This window comes from Pristiophorus japonicus, chromosome 13 (assembly GCF_044704955.1).
Source record: "Pristiophorus japonicus isolate sPriJap1 chromosome 13, sPriJap1.hap1, whole genome shotgun sequence".
Taxonomy (NCBI): Eukaryota; Metazoa; Chordata; class Chondrichthyes; family Pristiophoridae; genus Pristiophorus; species Pristiophorus japonicus.
The window spans coordinates 196349379-196367932 of NC_091989.1; the positions used below are offsets into that span (position 1 = coordinate 196349379).

At 49.7% G+C, this 18554-nt stretch overlaps 1 protein-coding gene across 1 annotated transcript in view; it reads left to right on the forward strand.

Annotated features, from left to right (window-relative positions):
- Positions 1-218: 218 nt before the first annotated feature.
- The window catches only part of cdh15 (cadherin 15, type 1, M-cadherin (myotubule)), a 46531-nt gene continuing 28195 nt past the window's right edge, over positions 219-18554 (forward strand). The window contains exons 1-2 of the mRNA XM_070898363.1: positions 219-518; positions 17694-17855. Coding sequence (XP_070754464.1) covers positions 309-518; positions 17694-17855 — 372 coding nt within the window. The 5' untranslated portion in view covers positions 219-308. The remainder of the gene's footprint in view (positions 519-17693; positions 17856-18554) is intronic.

An 18554-nucleotide genomic window follows, 5' to 3' on the forward strand; every position in this document is an offset into this window, starting at 1 on the left:
CAGGGCGGGGAGCAGGGTAGGGGGCAGAGGGCTGGAGCGGGGGCAGGGTGGGGGCTAAGGGCGGGGGGCATGGTGGGGGGGGGTAGGGTGGGGAGTAGGGCGGGGGGCATGGTGGGGGGGCCGGAGCGGGGGGCAGGGGGCTGAAGCAGGGGGCAGGGGGAGTTTGGGGGAAGGGCGGGGGGCAGGGTGGGAAGACTCCGGGCCCTTTGCTGGGAGCAGCTGGTTCCTGTCTGTCTGTCTCTCCACAGTTGCTCGGACTGTGTCAGGGCACTAATATTTCAGTCCGCCTCTCGCTCTCCCCTCAGCACATGTGCCGTCACTCAATTGGTTTTCCTGCACCCTGGGCAGCTCGTCAGCTGTCAGTGAATTGGTGTCCCAGAGCAGCAGCCTCTCACACCCGCTCCCACTCAGCATTTCTGTGGGGCTTTCTCTCGCTCTCTCCGATGATCCGTCTCTCCAGCATTGGGATGTGGGCTCAAATCTGCCTTATTCTCCTGGCTGTGGTGGCACTTCTCCAGGTATGTGCAACGTGTGTGTAAGGTGTGTGTGTGTTAAGGGATGTGTGTATTAACGGGTGTGTGTGTGTGTAAGAGGTCTGTGTGTGTGTTAAAGTGTGTATGTTAAGGGATGTGTGATTTAACGGGTGTGTGTGTTAAGGGATGTGTGTAAGGGGTATGCGTGTGAGTGGTGTGTGTTTGTTAAGATGTGTGTGTAAGGGATGTGTGTGTGTGTTAAAATGTGTGTAAGGGGTGTGTGTGTGTTAAAATGTGTGTAAGGGGTGTGTGTGTGTGTTAAGATGTGTGTGTAAGGGGTGTGTGTGTGTGTTAAGATGTGTGTGTAAGGGGTGTGTGTGTGTGTGTTAAGATGTGTGTGTAAAGGGTGTGTGTGTGTGTGTTAAGATGTGTGTGTAAGGGGTGTGTGTGTGTGTTAAGATGTGTGTGTAAGGCGTGTGTGTGTGTGTGTTAAGATGTGTGTGTAAAGGGTGTGTGTGTGTGTGTTAAGATGTGTGTGTAAAGGGTGTGTGTGTGTGTGTTAAGATGTGTGTGTAAAGGGTGTGTGTGTGTGTTAAGATGTGTGTGTAAGGGGTGTGTGTGTGTGTGTTAAGATGTGTGTGTAAGGGGGGTGTGTGTGTGTGTTAAGATGTGTGTGTAAAGGGTGTGTGTGTGTGTTAAGATGTGTGTGTAAGGGGTGTGTGTGTGTGTGTGTTAAGATGTGTGTGTAAGGGGTGTGTGTGTGTGTGTGTTAAGATGTGTGTGTAAGGGGGGTGTGTGTGTGTGTTAAGATGTGTGTGTAAGGGGTGTGTGTGTGTGTGTGTTAAGATGTGTGTGTAAGGGGGGTGTGTGTGTGTGTTAAGATGTGTGTGTAAAGGGTGTGTGTGTGTGTTAAGATGTGTGTGTAAGGGGTGTGTGTGTGTGTGTGTTAAGATGTGTGTGTAAGGGGTGTGTGTGTGTTAAAATGTGTGTGTGAGGGGGTAGTATGGTCTTTACATGTGTCAGATATTAAGGTTACTTGGGCGATGCCGAGGGTTCCCTGGCAGTTTGTGAATGTGTTTGAACAGATCTATCACGGTCTGAAATATCTGCGTTGTGAGGCAGATTGTGACTGTGGATCGTGTAAAACGGGCGATCGTGAATCGACAGGCAATTTTACTTCTCTCCACAATTGTATTTCAATTGATTTCAATGGAAGCAAGAATGGGGAGATGTAAAACGGGCGGTCGATTGGCTGCTGCCTGGTTCACACCAATCCCGATGTGCCCCCTGTGTCCGAACTAAAGGCAGGTGAGAGCACTCGCTGTGAGTAGACACTTGGAGTCAGTGCTGGATGTCTGCACTGAACTTTTACAATCCCAAACTCCAAACCCCACTCTCTGACTCAAGTCCCGAGGCAGACTCGGAGAGACCTACAATATATCTGGGAAAGATCAGCTCAGTGACACACTGCATCCTGCTCTGTGTTAGGGACAGGAGGCCATCCAGCCTTCTCCGCCATTCAGTGAGATCCTGGCTGATCTATATCTTAACTCCATCTACCCACCTTTGTTCCGTAACCTTTAATACCCTTACCCAACAAAAATCTATCAGTCCCAGTTTTGAAATTGTCAATTGACCCCCAGCCTCAGAAGCTTTTGGGAGAGAGTTCCAGATTCCCACTGCCCTTTGTGTGAAGAAGTGCTTCCTGACATCACCCTGAACGGCCTGGCTCTAACTTTAAGGTTATTTCCCCTGGTTCTGGACTCACCCACCAGAGGAAATCATTTCTCTCTATCAACCCCATCAATTCCTTTCACCATCTCTAACACCTCGATTAGATCACCCCTTAATCTTCTAAACTCGAGGGAATACAGGCCTCGTCTGTGCAACCTGTCCTTGTAATTTAACCCCTTTAGCCCCCTTACAGTCAGAGAATGTTTAAAAGTCAGTGAAAGCCTCCATGTTGGGTTTTGAGGGGCACCTTCCCCCTCACAGACTGATCTCCACAACAGGCAACCCACACAGAGCCTCTCACCGGGAGGCTAAGGGCTGGAGTTAGGTCATTCGTAGCCTTTACACCCACCCCACCCTCACTGCCATCCTCACCCTCACCCCCCACCCACACCCTCACCCTCACCCTCAACCCCCACCCACACCCTCACCCCCCCAAACCCTCACCCCCCACCCACACACTCACCTACACTGCCATCCTCACCCTCACCTTCACACCCCCCCCACCCACACCCCCATCCTCACTCCCACCTTCACTCACACACCCAACCCTCACCCACACCCCCACTCTCACCCTCCACCCACACCCTCACCCACACCCTCACCCACACCGCCATCCTCACCCTCACACCCACCCACACCCCCACCCTCACTCCCACCTTCACCCACACACCTCACCCACCCACCCACCATCATCCCCACCCTCACCCACACCGCCATCCCCAACCATACCCTCACCCACACCTTCACCCCTTTTCCTTGCTCCCCTCCCTCTCCCTCATCCTCTTCCTCACTCCTCTCCCTCATCCCTCCCCCTCGCTCCTTCCCCTCTCTAGCAAACATTTGGACAGAGGCATTGAGGAAACACTCAGTTCCGCCGTTGACGCATAGTATTGTGGTGGAGTCGGGAATGTAGGCATAAATAAAGTGCTGGTGATCTGGATTCACTGGGGGAATGGCTCTATCTGAATGCAACAGCTGCCTTCAATGTGGATAAATGCTGTGTGATGGGTAATTCCAGGATTAGCAATTAGGCTGCAGAGCGGGAGACTGGAGGAAGTTGCTGACAAAACATTGATGGTCCATAACCAGAGCCAAGAGGCCACAGGAGCAGCCAATGGGCCCACAGGAGCAGCCAATGGGGTCACAGGAACAGCCAATGGGCCCACAGGAGCAGCCAATGGGCCTACAGGAGCAGCCAATGGGGTCACAGGAGCAGCCAAAGGGGTCACAGGAACAGCCAATAGGGTCACAGGAACAGCCAATGGGACCACAGGAGCACCAATGGGGCATCGGGTGTGTGGCTCAGATACTTCAGTATGAGGCAGACTTGATGCAGGTCCTCAGTAAAGCCACACCTCGAATTCTGTTTCCAGTTTAGGCCTCTCACTCGGTGAAGCACCGCGTGGCTCTGGAGAAGATCCTGAACAGGGGAACCAGAACCACCATGGCAGCTGGGGAATTTAAATTCAGTTAATTAAATAAATCTGGAATAAAAAGCTAATATTAGTAATAGTGACCATGAAACTACCAGATTGTTGTAAAAAAAACCCATCTAGTTCACTGATGTCCTTTAGGGAGGGAAATCTGCTGTCCTTACCCGGTCTGGGCCTCTATGTGACTCCAGACCCACAGCAGTGTGATTAACTCTTAACTGCCCTCTGAAATGGCCCAGCGAGACACTCAGTTGTAAAACACCGCTACGAAAAACAATAAGAAGAATAAAATCGAACGGACCACCCAGCATCGACCTCGGCACCGGCTACAGACATGACAATGGTCCACCCAGCCCAGTCGACCCGGAAAAATCCTCCTCACCAACATCTGGGGACTTGTGGAAAAATTGGGAGAGCTGTCCCACAGACTAATAAAGCAACAGCCTGACATAGTCATACTCACAGAATCATATCTTTCAGCCAATGTCCCAGACTCCTCCATCACTATTCCTGGGTAAGTCCTGTCCCACCGGAAGGACAGAGGCACCAGAGGTGGCGGCACAGTGTCGGGATGAAGTGGCCTTGGGAATCCTCAACATTGACTCTGGACCCCATGAAGTCTCATGGCTTCAGGTCCAGCAGCGGCAAGGAAACCTCCATTTGTAACCATCTTCAGCTAGAAGTGCCGAGTGGATGATTCATATTGACCTCCTCCTGTCAGAGCATGTCAGAGGCTGGGTATTCTGCAGCGAGTGTCTCACCTCCTGACTCCCCAAAGCCTTTCCACAAGGCACATGTGATGGAATACTCCCCACTTGCCTGGATGAGTGCAGCTCCAAAACCACCATGATTGGTCCCTCATCCCCCACCTTCAACATTCACTCCCTCCACCACCAGCGCACCGTGGCTGCAGTGTGTACCACCTACAGAATGCACTGCAACAACTCGCCAAGGCTTCTTCGGCAGCACCTCCCAAACCCGTGACCTCTACTGCCTCGAAGGACAATGGCAACAGGTGCATGGGAACACCATCGCCTGCAAGTTCCCCTCCAAGTCACACACCATCCTGACTTGGAAATATATCGTCATTCCTTATCGTCGCTGGGTCTAAATCCTGAAACTCCCTCCCTAACAGCACTGTGGGAGCACCTTCACAACAAGGACTGCAGCAGTTCAAGAAGGCGGCTCACCACCACCTTCTCGAGGGCAATTAGGGATGGGCAATAAATGCCGGCCTTGCCAGCGATGCCCTCATCCCTGGAACGAATTTTTGAAAAACAACCCAACCGACACCAGTAACACTACTGACAGGCAGGGACAGAGCTGTGGGTTTTTACTGTGAACATAACGACACAAGTGCAGATTATTCCCAGGAAAAGTAAGGAATGCAGCGTGGGGCAGGACAGGTGTATTGCTTACAGAATGTGGAATAGTCAGTGGTCAGAAATAGCTGGGGGTTTGTGCTGTCTCCTGGCCCTCTCCTCACTGTATTGTGGCTGCTGTGATTCTTACTGCACAAGTGCTGCTGATGTAAGATGTCACTTCTAAAACTAGAACGTAGACAAATACTTCATGTAAAATCTCTTGCTAATTTTACAGAGATTGCCCATTGAAAGTGTTTGTGTCACAGTCACGGTCTACATTAACCAGGAATCCAGACTTCCTCGCTCACAGTCGCTTCTGATCCTTACCCAGAGTCTCAAGGTCTGCCTCCATATTCCACCTAGTCATTTGGCTGAGAATTACTAAATTTCACTCTAAACACTGGAAGGCTCAGGAATATTTAGATGATTCTCCGAGGCACTACGGTATTATTTTAGGTAATTAAGAAGTTCCAGTAGCTAGAAATAAGCTCTGACCTTTGCAAAGGTTTATTTCCCCTCCCTGATAAATGTCTCCCCATCGGTCCTCGGACTCTGTGATGTGCAGCTCCTCTGGTATCCTCGGCCAAAGAGCCATTCTTCATGTCTGACCCCAGGCCCTGAGGGGCGGTTGGATATTCAGTGCAGCCGCCACTAAACCAGCCCTGTTACTTCACATATAAAAGTTTTTACCCTCTTCAGCCCAGGGCCACTGGAACTAACCGTAGCTGCCGCAACATCTAATAACACCAGCTTATAGACACACAGGTACCAGAATCTTTCCCGGTCTCTGTCAGTCAGTGTCCCACTAAGCACTACATTTTATAGAATCTTACAGCACAGGAGGATGCCATTCGACCCATCGTGCCAGTGCTGGCTCTTTTGTAGAGCGATCCAATTAGTCTCTCTCCCCAGCTCTTTCCCCACAGTCCTACAATTTGTTTCCTTCAAGTATTTATCCAATACTCTTTTGAAAGTTACTATTGAATCTGCTCCCACCGCCCTTTCAGGCAGCGCGTACCAGATCACAACAACTCTGGTTCTTTTGCCAATTATCTTAAATCTGTGTCCTCTGGTTACCGACCCTCCGGCCACTGGAAACTGTTTCTCCTTATTTACTCTATCAAAACCTCTCGTAATTCTGAACGTCTCAGTTAAATCTCCTCTTAACCTTCTCTGCTCTCAGGAGAACAATCCCAGCTTCTCCAGTCCATCCGCATAACTAAAGTCCCTCAACCTTGGAACCATTCTGGTCAATCTCCTCTGCTCCCTCTCCAAGACCTTGATATCTCTCCTAAAGTGCAGTGCCCAGAATTGAACACAATACTTCAGCTTTGGTTTAGCAGAACTTCCTTGCTTTTGTCCTGGATGCCTCTGTTTATAAAGCCCAGGAGCCCGTAAGCTTTTTTAACCAGTTTCTCACCCTGCCCTGTCACCTTCAATAATTTGTGCACATATACCCCCAGGTCTCTCTGTTCATGCACCCACTTTAGGATTATACCCTTTAGTTTATATTTCCTCTCCTCATTCTTTCTACCAAAATGTATCTCTTCACACTTTTCTGCGTTAAATCTCATCTGCTACGTGTCCGTCCATTCCACCAGTCTGTCTATGTCCTCCTGAAGTCCTCCTCATTTGTTTTACTACATTCTCGTCAGCTTCTTGAGTTTTGTGCTGAGGGCAGTTTAAGACTGAGAGGTTTGTGATAACAGGACCCCGCTGTGTATTATATTCCACCAACAGTGGGCAGATATTTCACAGTGGGGCGGTACCACAGGCAGCACAAACAGTCTGTGCGTAAATCTTTCAAAGGGAGCAGAGGATGTCCGCCTGCGACAGGCTGTATCTGTGAGTGTGCGGCACAGTGTGATATTCTTATATTACCGCCTGTGGGAGGTGGCCTGATTCCACTGCTAAAAATACTGAACACAGAGCAAAGAAAAGTCATCTTAAACTAAATTTAAAACGTTTATTAGTACTTTATGTTCAGATTCAAATTGTCCCTATTTCTAATGAGTGCCACAGTTTCTCCTGAACGTTGTGATCTGTCCCAGGGATCTAAACAAGTGTCTCCCACATCACTGACTCACTGCTCACTGCACTGTTTCCCAAGGGTATCTACGTCAACACCAAGCCCACCTCTCAGTCTGACACCGCTGTGTTTGAAACTTTCCACCTTTATATTTTAACATATTTTTGAACCTGTAATAAGATGACCTGAGTAAGAACAATAACTCACATTTATATAGCGCCTTTAATGTAGTAAAACGTCCCAAGGTGCTTCACAGGAGCGTTATCAGACCACATTTTCCACCGAACCACATCAACATCATCATCATAGGCAGTCCCTCGGAATCAAGGAAGACTTGCTTCCACTCTAAAAATGAGTCCTTAGGTGATTGAACAGTCCAATACAAGAACCACAGTCCTTGTCACAGGTGGGACAGACAATTGTTGAGGGTAAGGGGTGGGTGGGACTGGTTTGCCGCACGCTCTTTCTGCTGCCTACACTTGATTTCTGCATGCTCTCGGCAATGAGACTCGAGGTGCTCAGCGCCCTCCCGGATGCACTTCCTCCACTTCGGGCTGTCTTTGGCCAGGGACTCCTAGGTGTCAGTGGGGATGTTGCACTTTATTAGGGAGGCTTTGAGGGTGTCCTTGTTATGTTTCCTCTGCCCACCTTTGGCTCGTTTGCCGTAGAGGAGTTCCGAGTAGAGCGCTTGCTTTGGGAGTCTCGTGTCTAGCATGCGGACAATGTGGCTGAGATATTGGTGACCAGAGTTCGGTTTTAAGGAACATCTATAGGGAGGACAGAGAGATGCAGAGGTTTAGGGAGGGAATTCCAGAGCTTAGGGCCCAGGCAGCTGAAGGCACGGCTGCCAAGAATTAGAGGAGCGCAGAGATCTCGGAGGGTTGTAGGACCGGAGGACGAGACAGAGTTAAGGAGGGGGCGAGGCCACGGAGGGATTTGAAGCCAAATTTGAGAATTTTAAAATTGAGGCATTGCCAGACCGGGAGCCAATGTAAGTCAGCGAGCACAGGGGTGATGGGTGAATGGCACTAAGATATAGGCATCAGAGTTTTAGATGACCTGTAGTTTATATCGGTAGAATGTGTGAGGCTGGCCAGACGAGGTAACAAAGACATCGGTTCCAGCAGCAGATGAGCTGAGGCGGGGTGGAGACGGGCGATGTGACGGAGGTGGGAGTAGGCGGTTTAGGGGATGGAGAGGATATGGGGTCGGAGGCTCATATTGATTGGGAGCGCTCAGCTCTGATGGGTTTAAGCTGCTTGTTGATTAATGTTTCATCAACATAGTGAGATAGGTAACATTGCAGCAATTGTAATTTTAACGATCAGTAACAGGCACGACAGCAAATTATCCCCAACACTCTCGGGAGCCAGTGTGAGCTGTGTGTGTGGAATGGGGCCAAGCGTAATGAGTGGGAGGTTAATCTGCTTTTAATTTGACGTGTAGCTGTCAGGAGCTGGAGTCTTGGACTGTGGTACGGCAAGAGACAGATTGAAACAGAGTATCGGGTTTGTCTAAAGAGTAAGTGTTTGAACAGAAACTATTCACCACTCAAAAGGGGAGGTTCACTAAAAGAGACAAGTCCGCGCCACGCAATAAACATTACCCCGGAACTGTGGCTGTGCTTTCTCACGGCGGAGCACTGTCCTCTATTCTGGGGGAGTTGGTGCTGGGGGCACAAACTCACTCAGAGTTGGGTTCCCTGTCTCCAATCAGCCCATTCCGTGTTGCTGTTGCTCCAATTTACTCCAGTGCACCAGTGCAGCCTTTGACCTTCGGCTGTCTGTTCGAAATGACTGTTCGAAGACCAGGCCCTCAAATCTGCCACCCTCATGGTCTACAGGGCTGTAGTGATATTGCGCTCCTATATGGCTCAGAAACATGGACCATGTACAGTAGACACCTCAAGTCGCTGGAGAAATACCACCAACGATGTCTCCGAAAGATCCTGCAAATCCCCTGGGAGGACAGACGCACCAACGTTAGCGTCCTCGACCAGGCCAACATCCCCAGCATTGAAGCACTGACCACACTCAACCAGCTCCGCTGGGCACGCCACATTGTTCGCATGCCTGACACGTTCTCCCAAAGCAAGCGCTCTACTCGGAACTCCTCCATGGCAAACGAGCCAAAGGTGGGCAGAGGAAACGTTTCAAGGATGCTCTCAAAGCCTCCCTGATAAAGTGCAACATCCCCACTGACACCTGGGAGTCCCTGGCCAAAGACCGCCCTAAGTGGAGGAAGAGCATCCGGGAGGGCACTGAGCATCTCGAGTCTCAATGCCGAGAGCATGCAGAAACCAAGCGCAGGCAGCGGAAAGAGCGTGCGGCAAACCTGTCCCACCCACCCTTATCCTCAACGACTATCTGTTCCACCCATGACAGAGTCTGTGGCTCTCGTATTGGACTGTTAGCCACCAAAGAACTCACTTCAGGAGTGGAAGCAAGTCTTCCTCGATTCCAAGGGACTGCCTATGATGATGACGATTACTTGTCCAATAACCCAGGTTACCCGTTGTGTGAGAGATGGGAGTCAGCTTCGGGAAGGGTTGTTTTCCAGACAGAGCCAGAGATGAGGGGGGTTAAGGTTTGGAGGACTCGATCTGTGAGAGCCTTTAGCTGTCCAGCTGCAAACCTCAACACGGCCACAGAAACGGGGTGACTCAGGTGGTGGAGCTGGCTGCGTTTGTCTAGGACCTCGAGGCTCTTGTCTAGTTTGGGAATGGATCCAATGTCATTACAATAGAAGACATCAATAAACTTACAGAATGGGCATATCATTGGCAAATTAATTTCAACATCGATAAATGTGAGGTATTATATTTTGGTAAGTAAAATAAAGAGGTCACATCAATGCTCCTCTTAAGTTGTGTGGCCATGCAATGGTCTGGAGGTCACACACAGGCCTCTCAGCAGCATTTAAATTGAAAAACCGCACATGTGCCGAAATTTGAATGTGCCGCACAGCCTGTTAAAAGGACCGCCCACTCTAAGAAAAAATTTAGAGGGAACATTGGGTCACATATTACAGGTACTTGGAAAATAAGAATCTAAATGGGATAGCTAAGCAAAGGGATAAGAACATAAGAAATAAGAACAGGAGGAGGCTATTCAGCCCCTCAAGCCTGCTCTGCCATTCAATAAGATCATGGCTGATCTTCTACCTCAACTCCACTTTCCTGCACTGTCCCCATATCCCTTGATTCTCTTAATATCCAAAAATCTATTGAGTTCTGTCTTGAATATACTCAATGACTGAGCCTCCACAGCCCTCTGGGGTAGAGAATTGCAAAGATTCACCACCCTCAGAGTGAAGAAATTTCTCATCTCAGTCCTAAATGGCCGACCCCTTATTCTGAGACTGTGACCCCTGGTTCTAGACTCCTCAGCCCGGGGAAACATCCTCCCTGCATCTACCCTGTCGAGTTCTGTAAGAATATTGTATGTTTCAATGAGATCACCTCTCATTCTTCTAAACTCCAGAGAATATAGGCCTAGTCTACTCAATCTCTCCTCATAGGACAATCCCCCCATCCCAGGAATCAGTCTGGTGAACCTTTGTTGCACTCCCTCTATGGCAAGTATATCCTTCTTTAGGTAAGGAGACCAAAACTGTACACAATACCCCAGGTGCAGTCTCACCAGGGTCCGATATAATTGCATTAAGACATCTTTACTCCAGGTCCCTTTGAACACCAACATTTCCCAATCTCTCACCATTTAAAAAATACTCTGCTTTTCTATTTTTCCTCCCAAAGTGGATAACTTCACATTTCTCCACATTATATTCCATTTGCCATGTTCTTGCCCACTCACTTAGCCTGTGTATATCCCCTTGAAGTCTCTTTGAATCCTCCTCACTACTTTCATTCCCACCTAGCTTTGTATCGTCAGCAAACTTGGATACATTACACTTGGTCCCCTCATCCAAATCATTGATATAGGCTGTGAATAGCTGGGGCCCCAGCACCGATCCCTGTGCACCCCACTAGACACATCCTGCCAACCTGAAAATGACCTGTTTATTCCTACTCTCTGTTTTCTGTCTGTTACCCAATCCTCAATCCATGCTAGTATATTACCCCCAATCCTATTATTACTTTCTAAGTGCCCTGTAACCACGTCCTTTATAATAGATTCTGTTAATAGGATCTCGGGAGTACAAATGTACAAATCACTAAAAGTAGCGACACAGGTTAATAAGGCCATAAAAAACAAGCACTAGGGTTTATTTTTAGAGGGATAGATTTGAAATGTAGAAAAGTTATGCTAAACCTGTATCGAACCTTGGTTAGACCACACTTAGAGCACTGTGTGCAGCGTATAGTGGTGAGAATGTGGAACTCACTACCATTCATTCATAGGCAGTCCCTCGGAATCGAGGAAGACTTGCTTCCACTCCCAAAGTGAGTTCTTTGATGGCTGAACAGTCCGATAGGAGAGCCACAGACCCTGTTACAGGTGGGACAGACATTCGTCGAGGGATGGGATCGGTGGGGCTGGTTTGCTGCGCGCTCCTTCTGCTGCCTGCGCCTGGCCTCTTCATGCTCCTTGCGTCAAGCCTCAAAGAGCTCAACGCCCTCCCGGATGGACTTTCTCCACCTCGGGCGGTCTGCGACCAGGTTCTCCCAGGTGTCGGTGGTGATGTCGCAATTTACCAGGGAGGCTTTGAGGGTGTCCTTACCACAAGCAGTGGTTGAGGTGAATAGTATAGTTGCATTTAAGGGGCGGCAGATAAGCATATGAGGGAGAAGGGAATAGAGGGTTATGCTGATAGATTTAGATGAGGAAAGACGGGAGGAGGCTCGACTGGAGCATGAATGCTGGAATGGACTGGTTGGGTTGAATGGCCTGTTTCTGTGTTGTATATTCTAAGAAATTCTAAGTCTACCAGAAAACCACAAAATAAACCTTCTGATCCACTGACAGCTCCCAAAACATCTTCAAACTCCTTGATCACAAGCTCTGGTCGTGCTAACAGACCCAGGAAAACAGTGATTGCTGTAGAGAATTACATTGCATCATTCAGCAACCTCCTCTGTAAAACTGCACAAACAGAACAATAGGAATTATTGAGGCTCAGGTTCCTCACAGAGCTGTGGATCAGCCCAGGCGGTCAGGGCCCACAGGAGTTTTACTCTGTATCTAACCGTACTGTACCTGCCCTGGGAGTGTTTGATGGGGCAGTGTAGAGGGAGCTTTACTCTGTATCTAACTCCCTGTACCTGCCCTGGGAGTGTTTGATGGGGCAGTGTAGAGGGAGCTTTACTCTGTATGTAACCCATGCTGTACCTGCCCTGGGAGTGTTTGATGGGACAGTGTAGAGGGAGCTTTACTCTGTATCTAACCCATGTTGTACCTGCCCTGGGAGTGTTTGATGGGACAGTGTAGAGGGAGCTTTACTCTGTATCTAACCCCATGCCCTGTGAATGTTTGGTGATGACACTATTTTCCACTCGACGATCAAACATAACACAAATATATAGTTAAAGTGAAATTTTCGATGTTGTAAATTATTTTAAATTGTTTTTCCGTCTCTCTAGTTCTGGGCTACTGGGGGCTGAGGTCAGTTAACGCAGCTCAGGCTATGAATTAAACTTGCGATCTCTTTCTGCTTCTCCCTCTGACCCTCTCTGTCTCTCTCCCTCTCTCTGTCTGTCTCTCTCTCTCTCTCTCTATCTCCCTCTCCCTGTCTCCCTCTCTTTCTGTGTCTGTGCCAACTTTCATATAGTGAGTGGCGGGTGTCACATGTTCCATGTACCGAGCAGCGTGATCCACCAAACTCCAACACACTCCGTACAGAACTCTGTCTCATCATTTGCCCCTCTACCATGATACAGCCAGCGATGGCACAGCTCCTGCCCCCCAGCGCTCCCCTCCTCCAGCCTCATGGTCCCTGCCCCCTGCCCCTTGGCCTCTTACCCCAGCCCCCCCTGGCCTCTTGCCCCTGTCCTCCGGACCACTGGTCCCTGCCCCTGGTCCCAGATCCCATTATGGGCCAGTTTATTCCGAGTGCAAGGTTGGATCATTCCGTTGGGCAGACGATGGTGTATATTTAGCCCCGGACTCGCTCCTGCCGGATTTGCTCCAACAGCTGAACCCATTTTCAGCATTCCAGAGTTTCTCCGGAGTCTGTTCCGCAGTGTGCGGCTTTCAGCTTCCTGTTTAACTGTTGGAGTCTCTGTTAGTTCTGCATGGGACAGGCTGAATAATGTACAGTAAGGACAATGCATTCACTGTGGGCTTGAACCTGTCTCTGTCACACACCCTGATGTAACAGCCATCTTGCCCAGCCTCTCTAGTCCTGGGCACTGAGGCTGTGAGATCAGTTCATGCAATATAAATAAAAACTAAATGGTACAATTTTAACTGGGGTGGAGGGACAGAGAGACCTGGGGGTGCATGTACACAAGTCTTTGAAGATGGCAGGATAGGTTGAGAATGCTGTTAAAATAGCTTATGGATTCCTTGACTTTATAAACAAAGGCACCTTTATAACCACTGGTTAGGCCCCAGCTGGAGTATTGTGTCCAATTCTGGCCACCACACATTCAGAGAGTGTGCAGGAGAGATTTACCAGAATGGTATCAGAGATGCCGTAATCGTGACCATCTTCAAAAAAGGGGCCAAGTCCCACTGCAGTAACTACAGAGGAATCTCCCTGCTGTCGGCCACTGGGAAAGTCATCACAAGAATCCTCCTCAACTGTCTTCTCCCTGTGGCTGAAGAGCTCCTCCCAGAGTCACAATGCGGATTCCGTCCACTGAGGAGTACAACGGACATGATCTTCACCAAGCGACAACTACAAGAGAAATGCAGGGAACAGCACCAACCCTTGTACATGGCCTTCTTTGACCTCACAAAGGTTTGACACTGTCAATCATGAGGGACTATGGAGCATCCTCCTCCGTTTCAGCTGTGCCCAAAAGTTTATCACCATCCTCCGCCTGCTCCACGACTACATGCAAGCCATGATCCTGACCAACGAATCCACCACAGACCCAATCCACGTCCGGGCCGGGGCCAAGCAGGGCTGCATCTTCGCACCAACGCTCTTCTCGATCTTCCTTGCTGCAATGCTCCATCTCACTATCAACAAGCGCCCTGGTGGAGTGGAACTAATCTGTAGAACCAATGGGAACCTGTTCAACCTTCGTCACCTCCAGGCTAGATCCAAGGTCGTCCCAACCTCTGTCATCGAACTACAGTATGCAGACGACGCTTGCGTCTGCGCACACTCAGAGGCCGAACTCCAAACCATCGTCAACTCTTTCACCGAGGCATACGAAAGTATGGGCCTTACGCTAAACATCGTAAGACAAAGGTCCTCCACCAACCTGACCCTGCCGCACAGCACTGCCACTCGGTCATCCAAATCCACGGCGCGGCCTTGGCCAACGTGAACCATTTTCCATACCTTGGGAGCCGACTATCAACAAAGGCAGACATCGACGATGAGGTCCAACACCGCCTCCAGTGCGCCAGCACAGACTTCGGTCGCCTGAGGAAGAGAGTTTTTGAAGACCAGGACCTCAAATCTGGCACCAAACTTATGATGCACAGGGCAGTAGTGATACCTGCCCTCCTATATGGCTCAGGGACAGCAGACACCTCAAAGCGCTGGAGAAGTACCACCAGTGTTGCCTCTGCTGGGAGGATAGGTTCACCAACGTCAGTGTTTTCGCTCAGGTTAACATCCCCAGCATCGAAGCACTGACCACACTCGACCAGCTCCGTTGGGTGGGCCACATTGTCCGCATGCCCGACACGAGACTCCCGAAGCAAGCGCTCTACTTGGAGCTCCGACACGGCAAGCGAGCCCCAGGTGGGAAGAGGAAACATTTCAAGGACACCCTCAAAGCCTCCTTGATAAAGTGTAACATCCCCACCGACACCTGGGAGTCCCTGGCCCAAGACCACCCAAAGTGGAGGAAGAGTATCCGGGAGGGCGCTGAACACCTCGAGTCTCATCGCCGAGAGCATGCAGAAACCAAGCGCAGGCAGCGGAAGGAGCATGTGGCAAACCAGGTTCCCCAGCCACCCTTTCCCTCAACCACTGTCTGTCCCACCTATGACAGAGACTGTAATTCCCGTATTGGACTTTTCAGCCACCTGAGAACTCACTTTTAGAGTCCTCGATTTTGCGGGACTGCCTATGGTGATGATGGTGACCAGGGGTGACGGATTTCAGTGATGTGGAGAGACTGGAGAAGCTGGAGTTGTTCTTCATAGAGCAGAGAAGATTGAGAGGAGATTTGATAGAGGTGTTCAATATCTTGAAGGGTTTTGATAGAGTAAATAAGGAGGAACTGTTTCCAGTGGCAGAAGGGTCGGTAACCAGAGGACACAAATTTAAGGTGATTGGCAAAAGAACCAGAGGGGGACACGAGGATAAACTTTTTTTTACGCAGCGAGTTGTTGTGATCTGGAACGCGCTGCCTGAAAGTGTGGTGGAAGCAGATTCAATAGTTACTTTCAAAGTGAATTGGATAAATACTTGAAGGGAAAACATTTTCAGGGCTATGGGGAAAGAGTGGAGGCACGATGGGCCGAATGGCCTGTGCTGTATCATTCCATAAACCCAGCACAGACCACGGGTCAAACTTGGGCTCTCTTAACTTGTCTCTCTCGTCTCTCTCTCTCAATTTGTCTCTCGCTCTGTCTCTCCCTTTCTGTCTCTGTCTCCCCTCTCTGGCTCTCGCTGCTCTCTCTCTCGCAGTTTCTTGTTCTGATTTTCTCTCTTTCTCTACTTCGATCACTTTCAACCCTTTTGTCTCTGTCACTCTATTTTCCTCTGACCCTCCTCGTACGTATCTCTTTCTCTTTCTGTCTGTCTTCCTCTTTGTCTCGCGCGCTCTCTCTCTCTTGCTCTTTGCCACCTCCGTTGTCTCTCCCCCTTTCTCCATTCCAGTTAGTTGGAAACTGTTAATTTGAATGAATGTGGAAGCTGCTCTCCTGGGATACACAGATGGGAACACCATGGGATTGTTTATTGGCCGTTATTTAAAGCAAATGTTGGCAAAACTGCCCAGGTCAGAAAAGGAGCCCCTCAGCATCTAAATATTAATCATTGAGAAGCAGGAAATGAGTGTTGCTAATAATCTGCGACACACTTGGATCATTAAAAGAGATTGCTTGGAATTTTAGGAAAGGTCCAGGAATATATAGCACAGTAACAGCTGCTGGTTATCAGCCCCTCCCCCTCTCGCCTTGCCTCTAACCCCACAGAGAATCGAGGAATGTTCCATTTAACTCCCTACAGTCAGCTCCCAGCTCCTGAATTCACTTTGATTCTCACTAGCCCCCTTACAAACCCCCACCCCCCTCCTCCAACTCCCTCGTCCCCCCCATCCCACTCCCCACCCTCCCCCAGTTCCCCCTCCCCCTTACCCCACTCCCTCCCCTCCCCCAGCTCCCCCTTCCCCCCCATCTCACTCCCTCCCCTCCCCCAGCTCTCCTTTCCCACTCCCTCTTTCCCCATACCATGCCTCCCCCTTCTCCCACCCTCCCAGCTTCTCCGATTTCCCTCCAGCTCCCCTTCCCTCCTCCTCCCCCTCTCCGTGCACTGTGGTGTTTAGTGTGCCAGTGGACCGCGCACCATCTCCGCGTACATCAGGCAACGCGTGGCTCAGCATTCTTGACATAGGAGGGAACAGGAGGAGGCCATTCAGACCTCCAAGTCTGTTCCGCCTTCTCATTCCATCTAACCGCCTTAGTTCTGTAACCCTTAATACCCTTACAAAAATCTATCTCAGTTTGAAATTTTCAATTGACCCCCAGCCTCACAGCTTTTTGGGGGAGAGCGTTGCAGATTTCCATTTTGACCTTGTTCCCCGCTGACAGGTGGACAGTAATTGTGGGCTGGAATGTGAGGACACGCCTCCTCTCACAAACTCATGCTCAATGTGATTTTTCCAGCCTCTTATTAGAGTCAGACCGGGCTCTGATCTCCCGATGGTTCAGTACCTTCGTCTGAGTGTTACTTCCAAACACTTCATTAGCACATACACCATAAACATCCTGAGACAGACACCCCGGGATAGACAGACACCCCGGGATAGAAAGACACCACGAGATAGACAGACATCCCGGGATAAATAGACATCCCGAGATAGATAGACATCCCGAAACAGATAGACATCCCCGGATAGATAGACATCCCGAGATAGATAGACTCCCCGGGATAGATAGACACCCCGGGATAGATAGACATCCCGAGATAGATAGACACCCCGGGATAGATAGACACCCCGGGATAGATAGACATCCCGTGATAGATAGACACCCCGGGATAGATAGACATCCCGAGATAGATAGACACCCCGGGATAGATAGACATCCCGAGATAGATAGACATCCCGGGATAGATAGACACCCCGGGATAGATAGACATCCCGGGATAGATAGACATCCCGTGATAGATAGACTCCCCGGGATAGATAGACACCCCGAGATAGATAGACATCCCGGCCCGGCAGAGGTGCTCAGGTTATGTTTCAAGTTTGGTCACAAAATATTCACTGAAACAAGTAAAAGATGCGCGCTGTTTACATACCTTGTGACGTTGAATGAAAGGGCGTGTGCTGGTGTTGGGGGCTGGGGGTTTGCTTCAGTCAACAGGAAACTGCAGAATATTTCCATGTTTGTGTTTCTTTCTCCAGGTTGCCAGTGCTCAGGAGCCGCTGTCAGAGAGTGTCCCGGTTCTGTATCCGTGGAGACTGAAGTCAGGAGTCGAAGGGTTAACAAGAGTTAAACGGGCCTGGGTCATCCCTCCTATCGCAGTCTCCGAGAACAGCAGAAAGATCCCATACCAACTGGTTCAGGTACAGAGGCATGGTCAGTCACTGGGAGGGATGTGGGCTCAGAGCCGGGTGGGCTCATCCAATCCCTAGGCCCTCCCATGTCATCTCGGCTGAGTTGGCAGTACTTTCAGTACTTATCCCACCAACACCACCAAAAAAAGATGAATTTGTCATTCATCTCATTGCCGTTTGTGGTATCTTTCTATGCACAATAATAGCTGCTGTGCCTTCCTGCACTTCAAAGCATTTGAGACATTTTCTTTCTCTCCTGGAAGTCAGTGGCTCGTTGAGCCTCGATCTTCCAACAGAGATCTGCTCTGCCACAGACTCTCCCAGTCATATAATCATAGAGCGGTTACAGCACAGAGTGGGGCCATTCAGCCCGTCAAGCCCGTGCCAGCTCTCTGCAAGAGCACCTCAGCTTTAGCCCCACTCCCCCGCCATTTCCCCTAGCACTGCAAAAAATGTTCCTTCAGGTATTTATCCAACTCCCTTTTAAGAGCTATGATTGAGTCTGCCTCCACCACCTTCTCAGATAGTGTATTCAAGATCCTAACCACTCGCTGTGCAAAAACGTTTTTTCTTACATCGCCTTTGGTTCTTCTGCCGATCACCTTAAATCTGTGCCCTCTGGTTCTCCACCCATCCGCCAATGGGAACAGTTTCTCTCTATCTACTGTCCAGACTCCTCATGATTTTGAACACCTCGATCAAATCTCC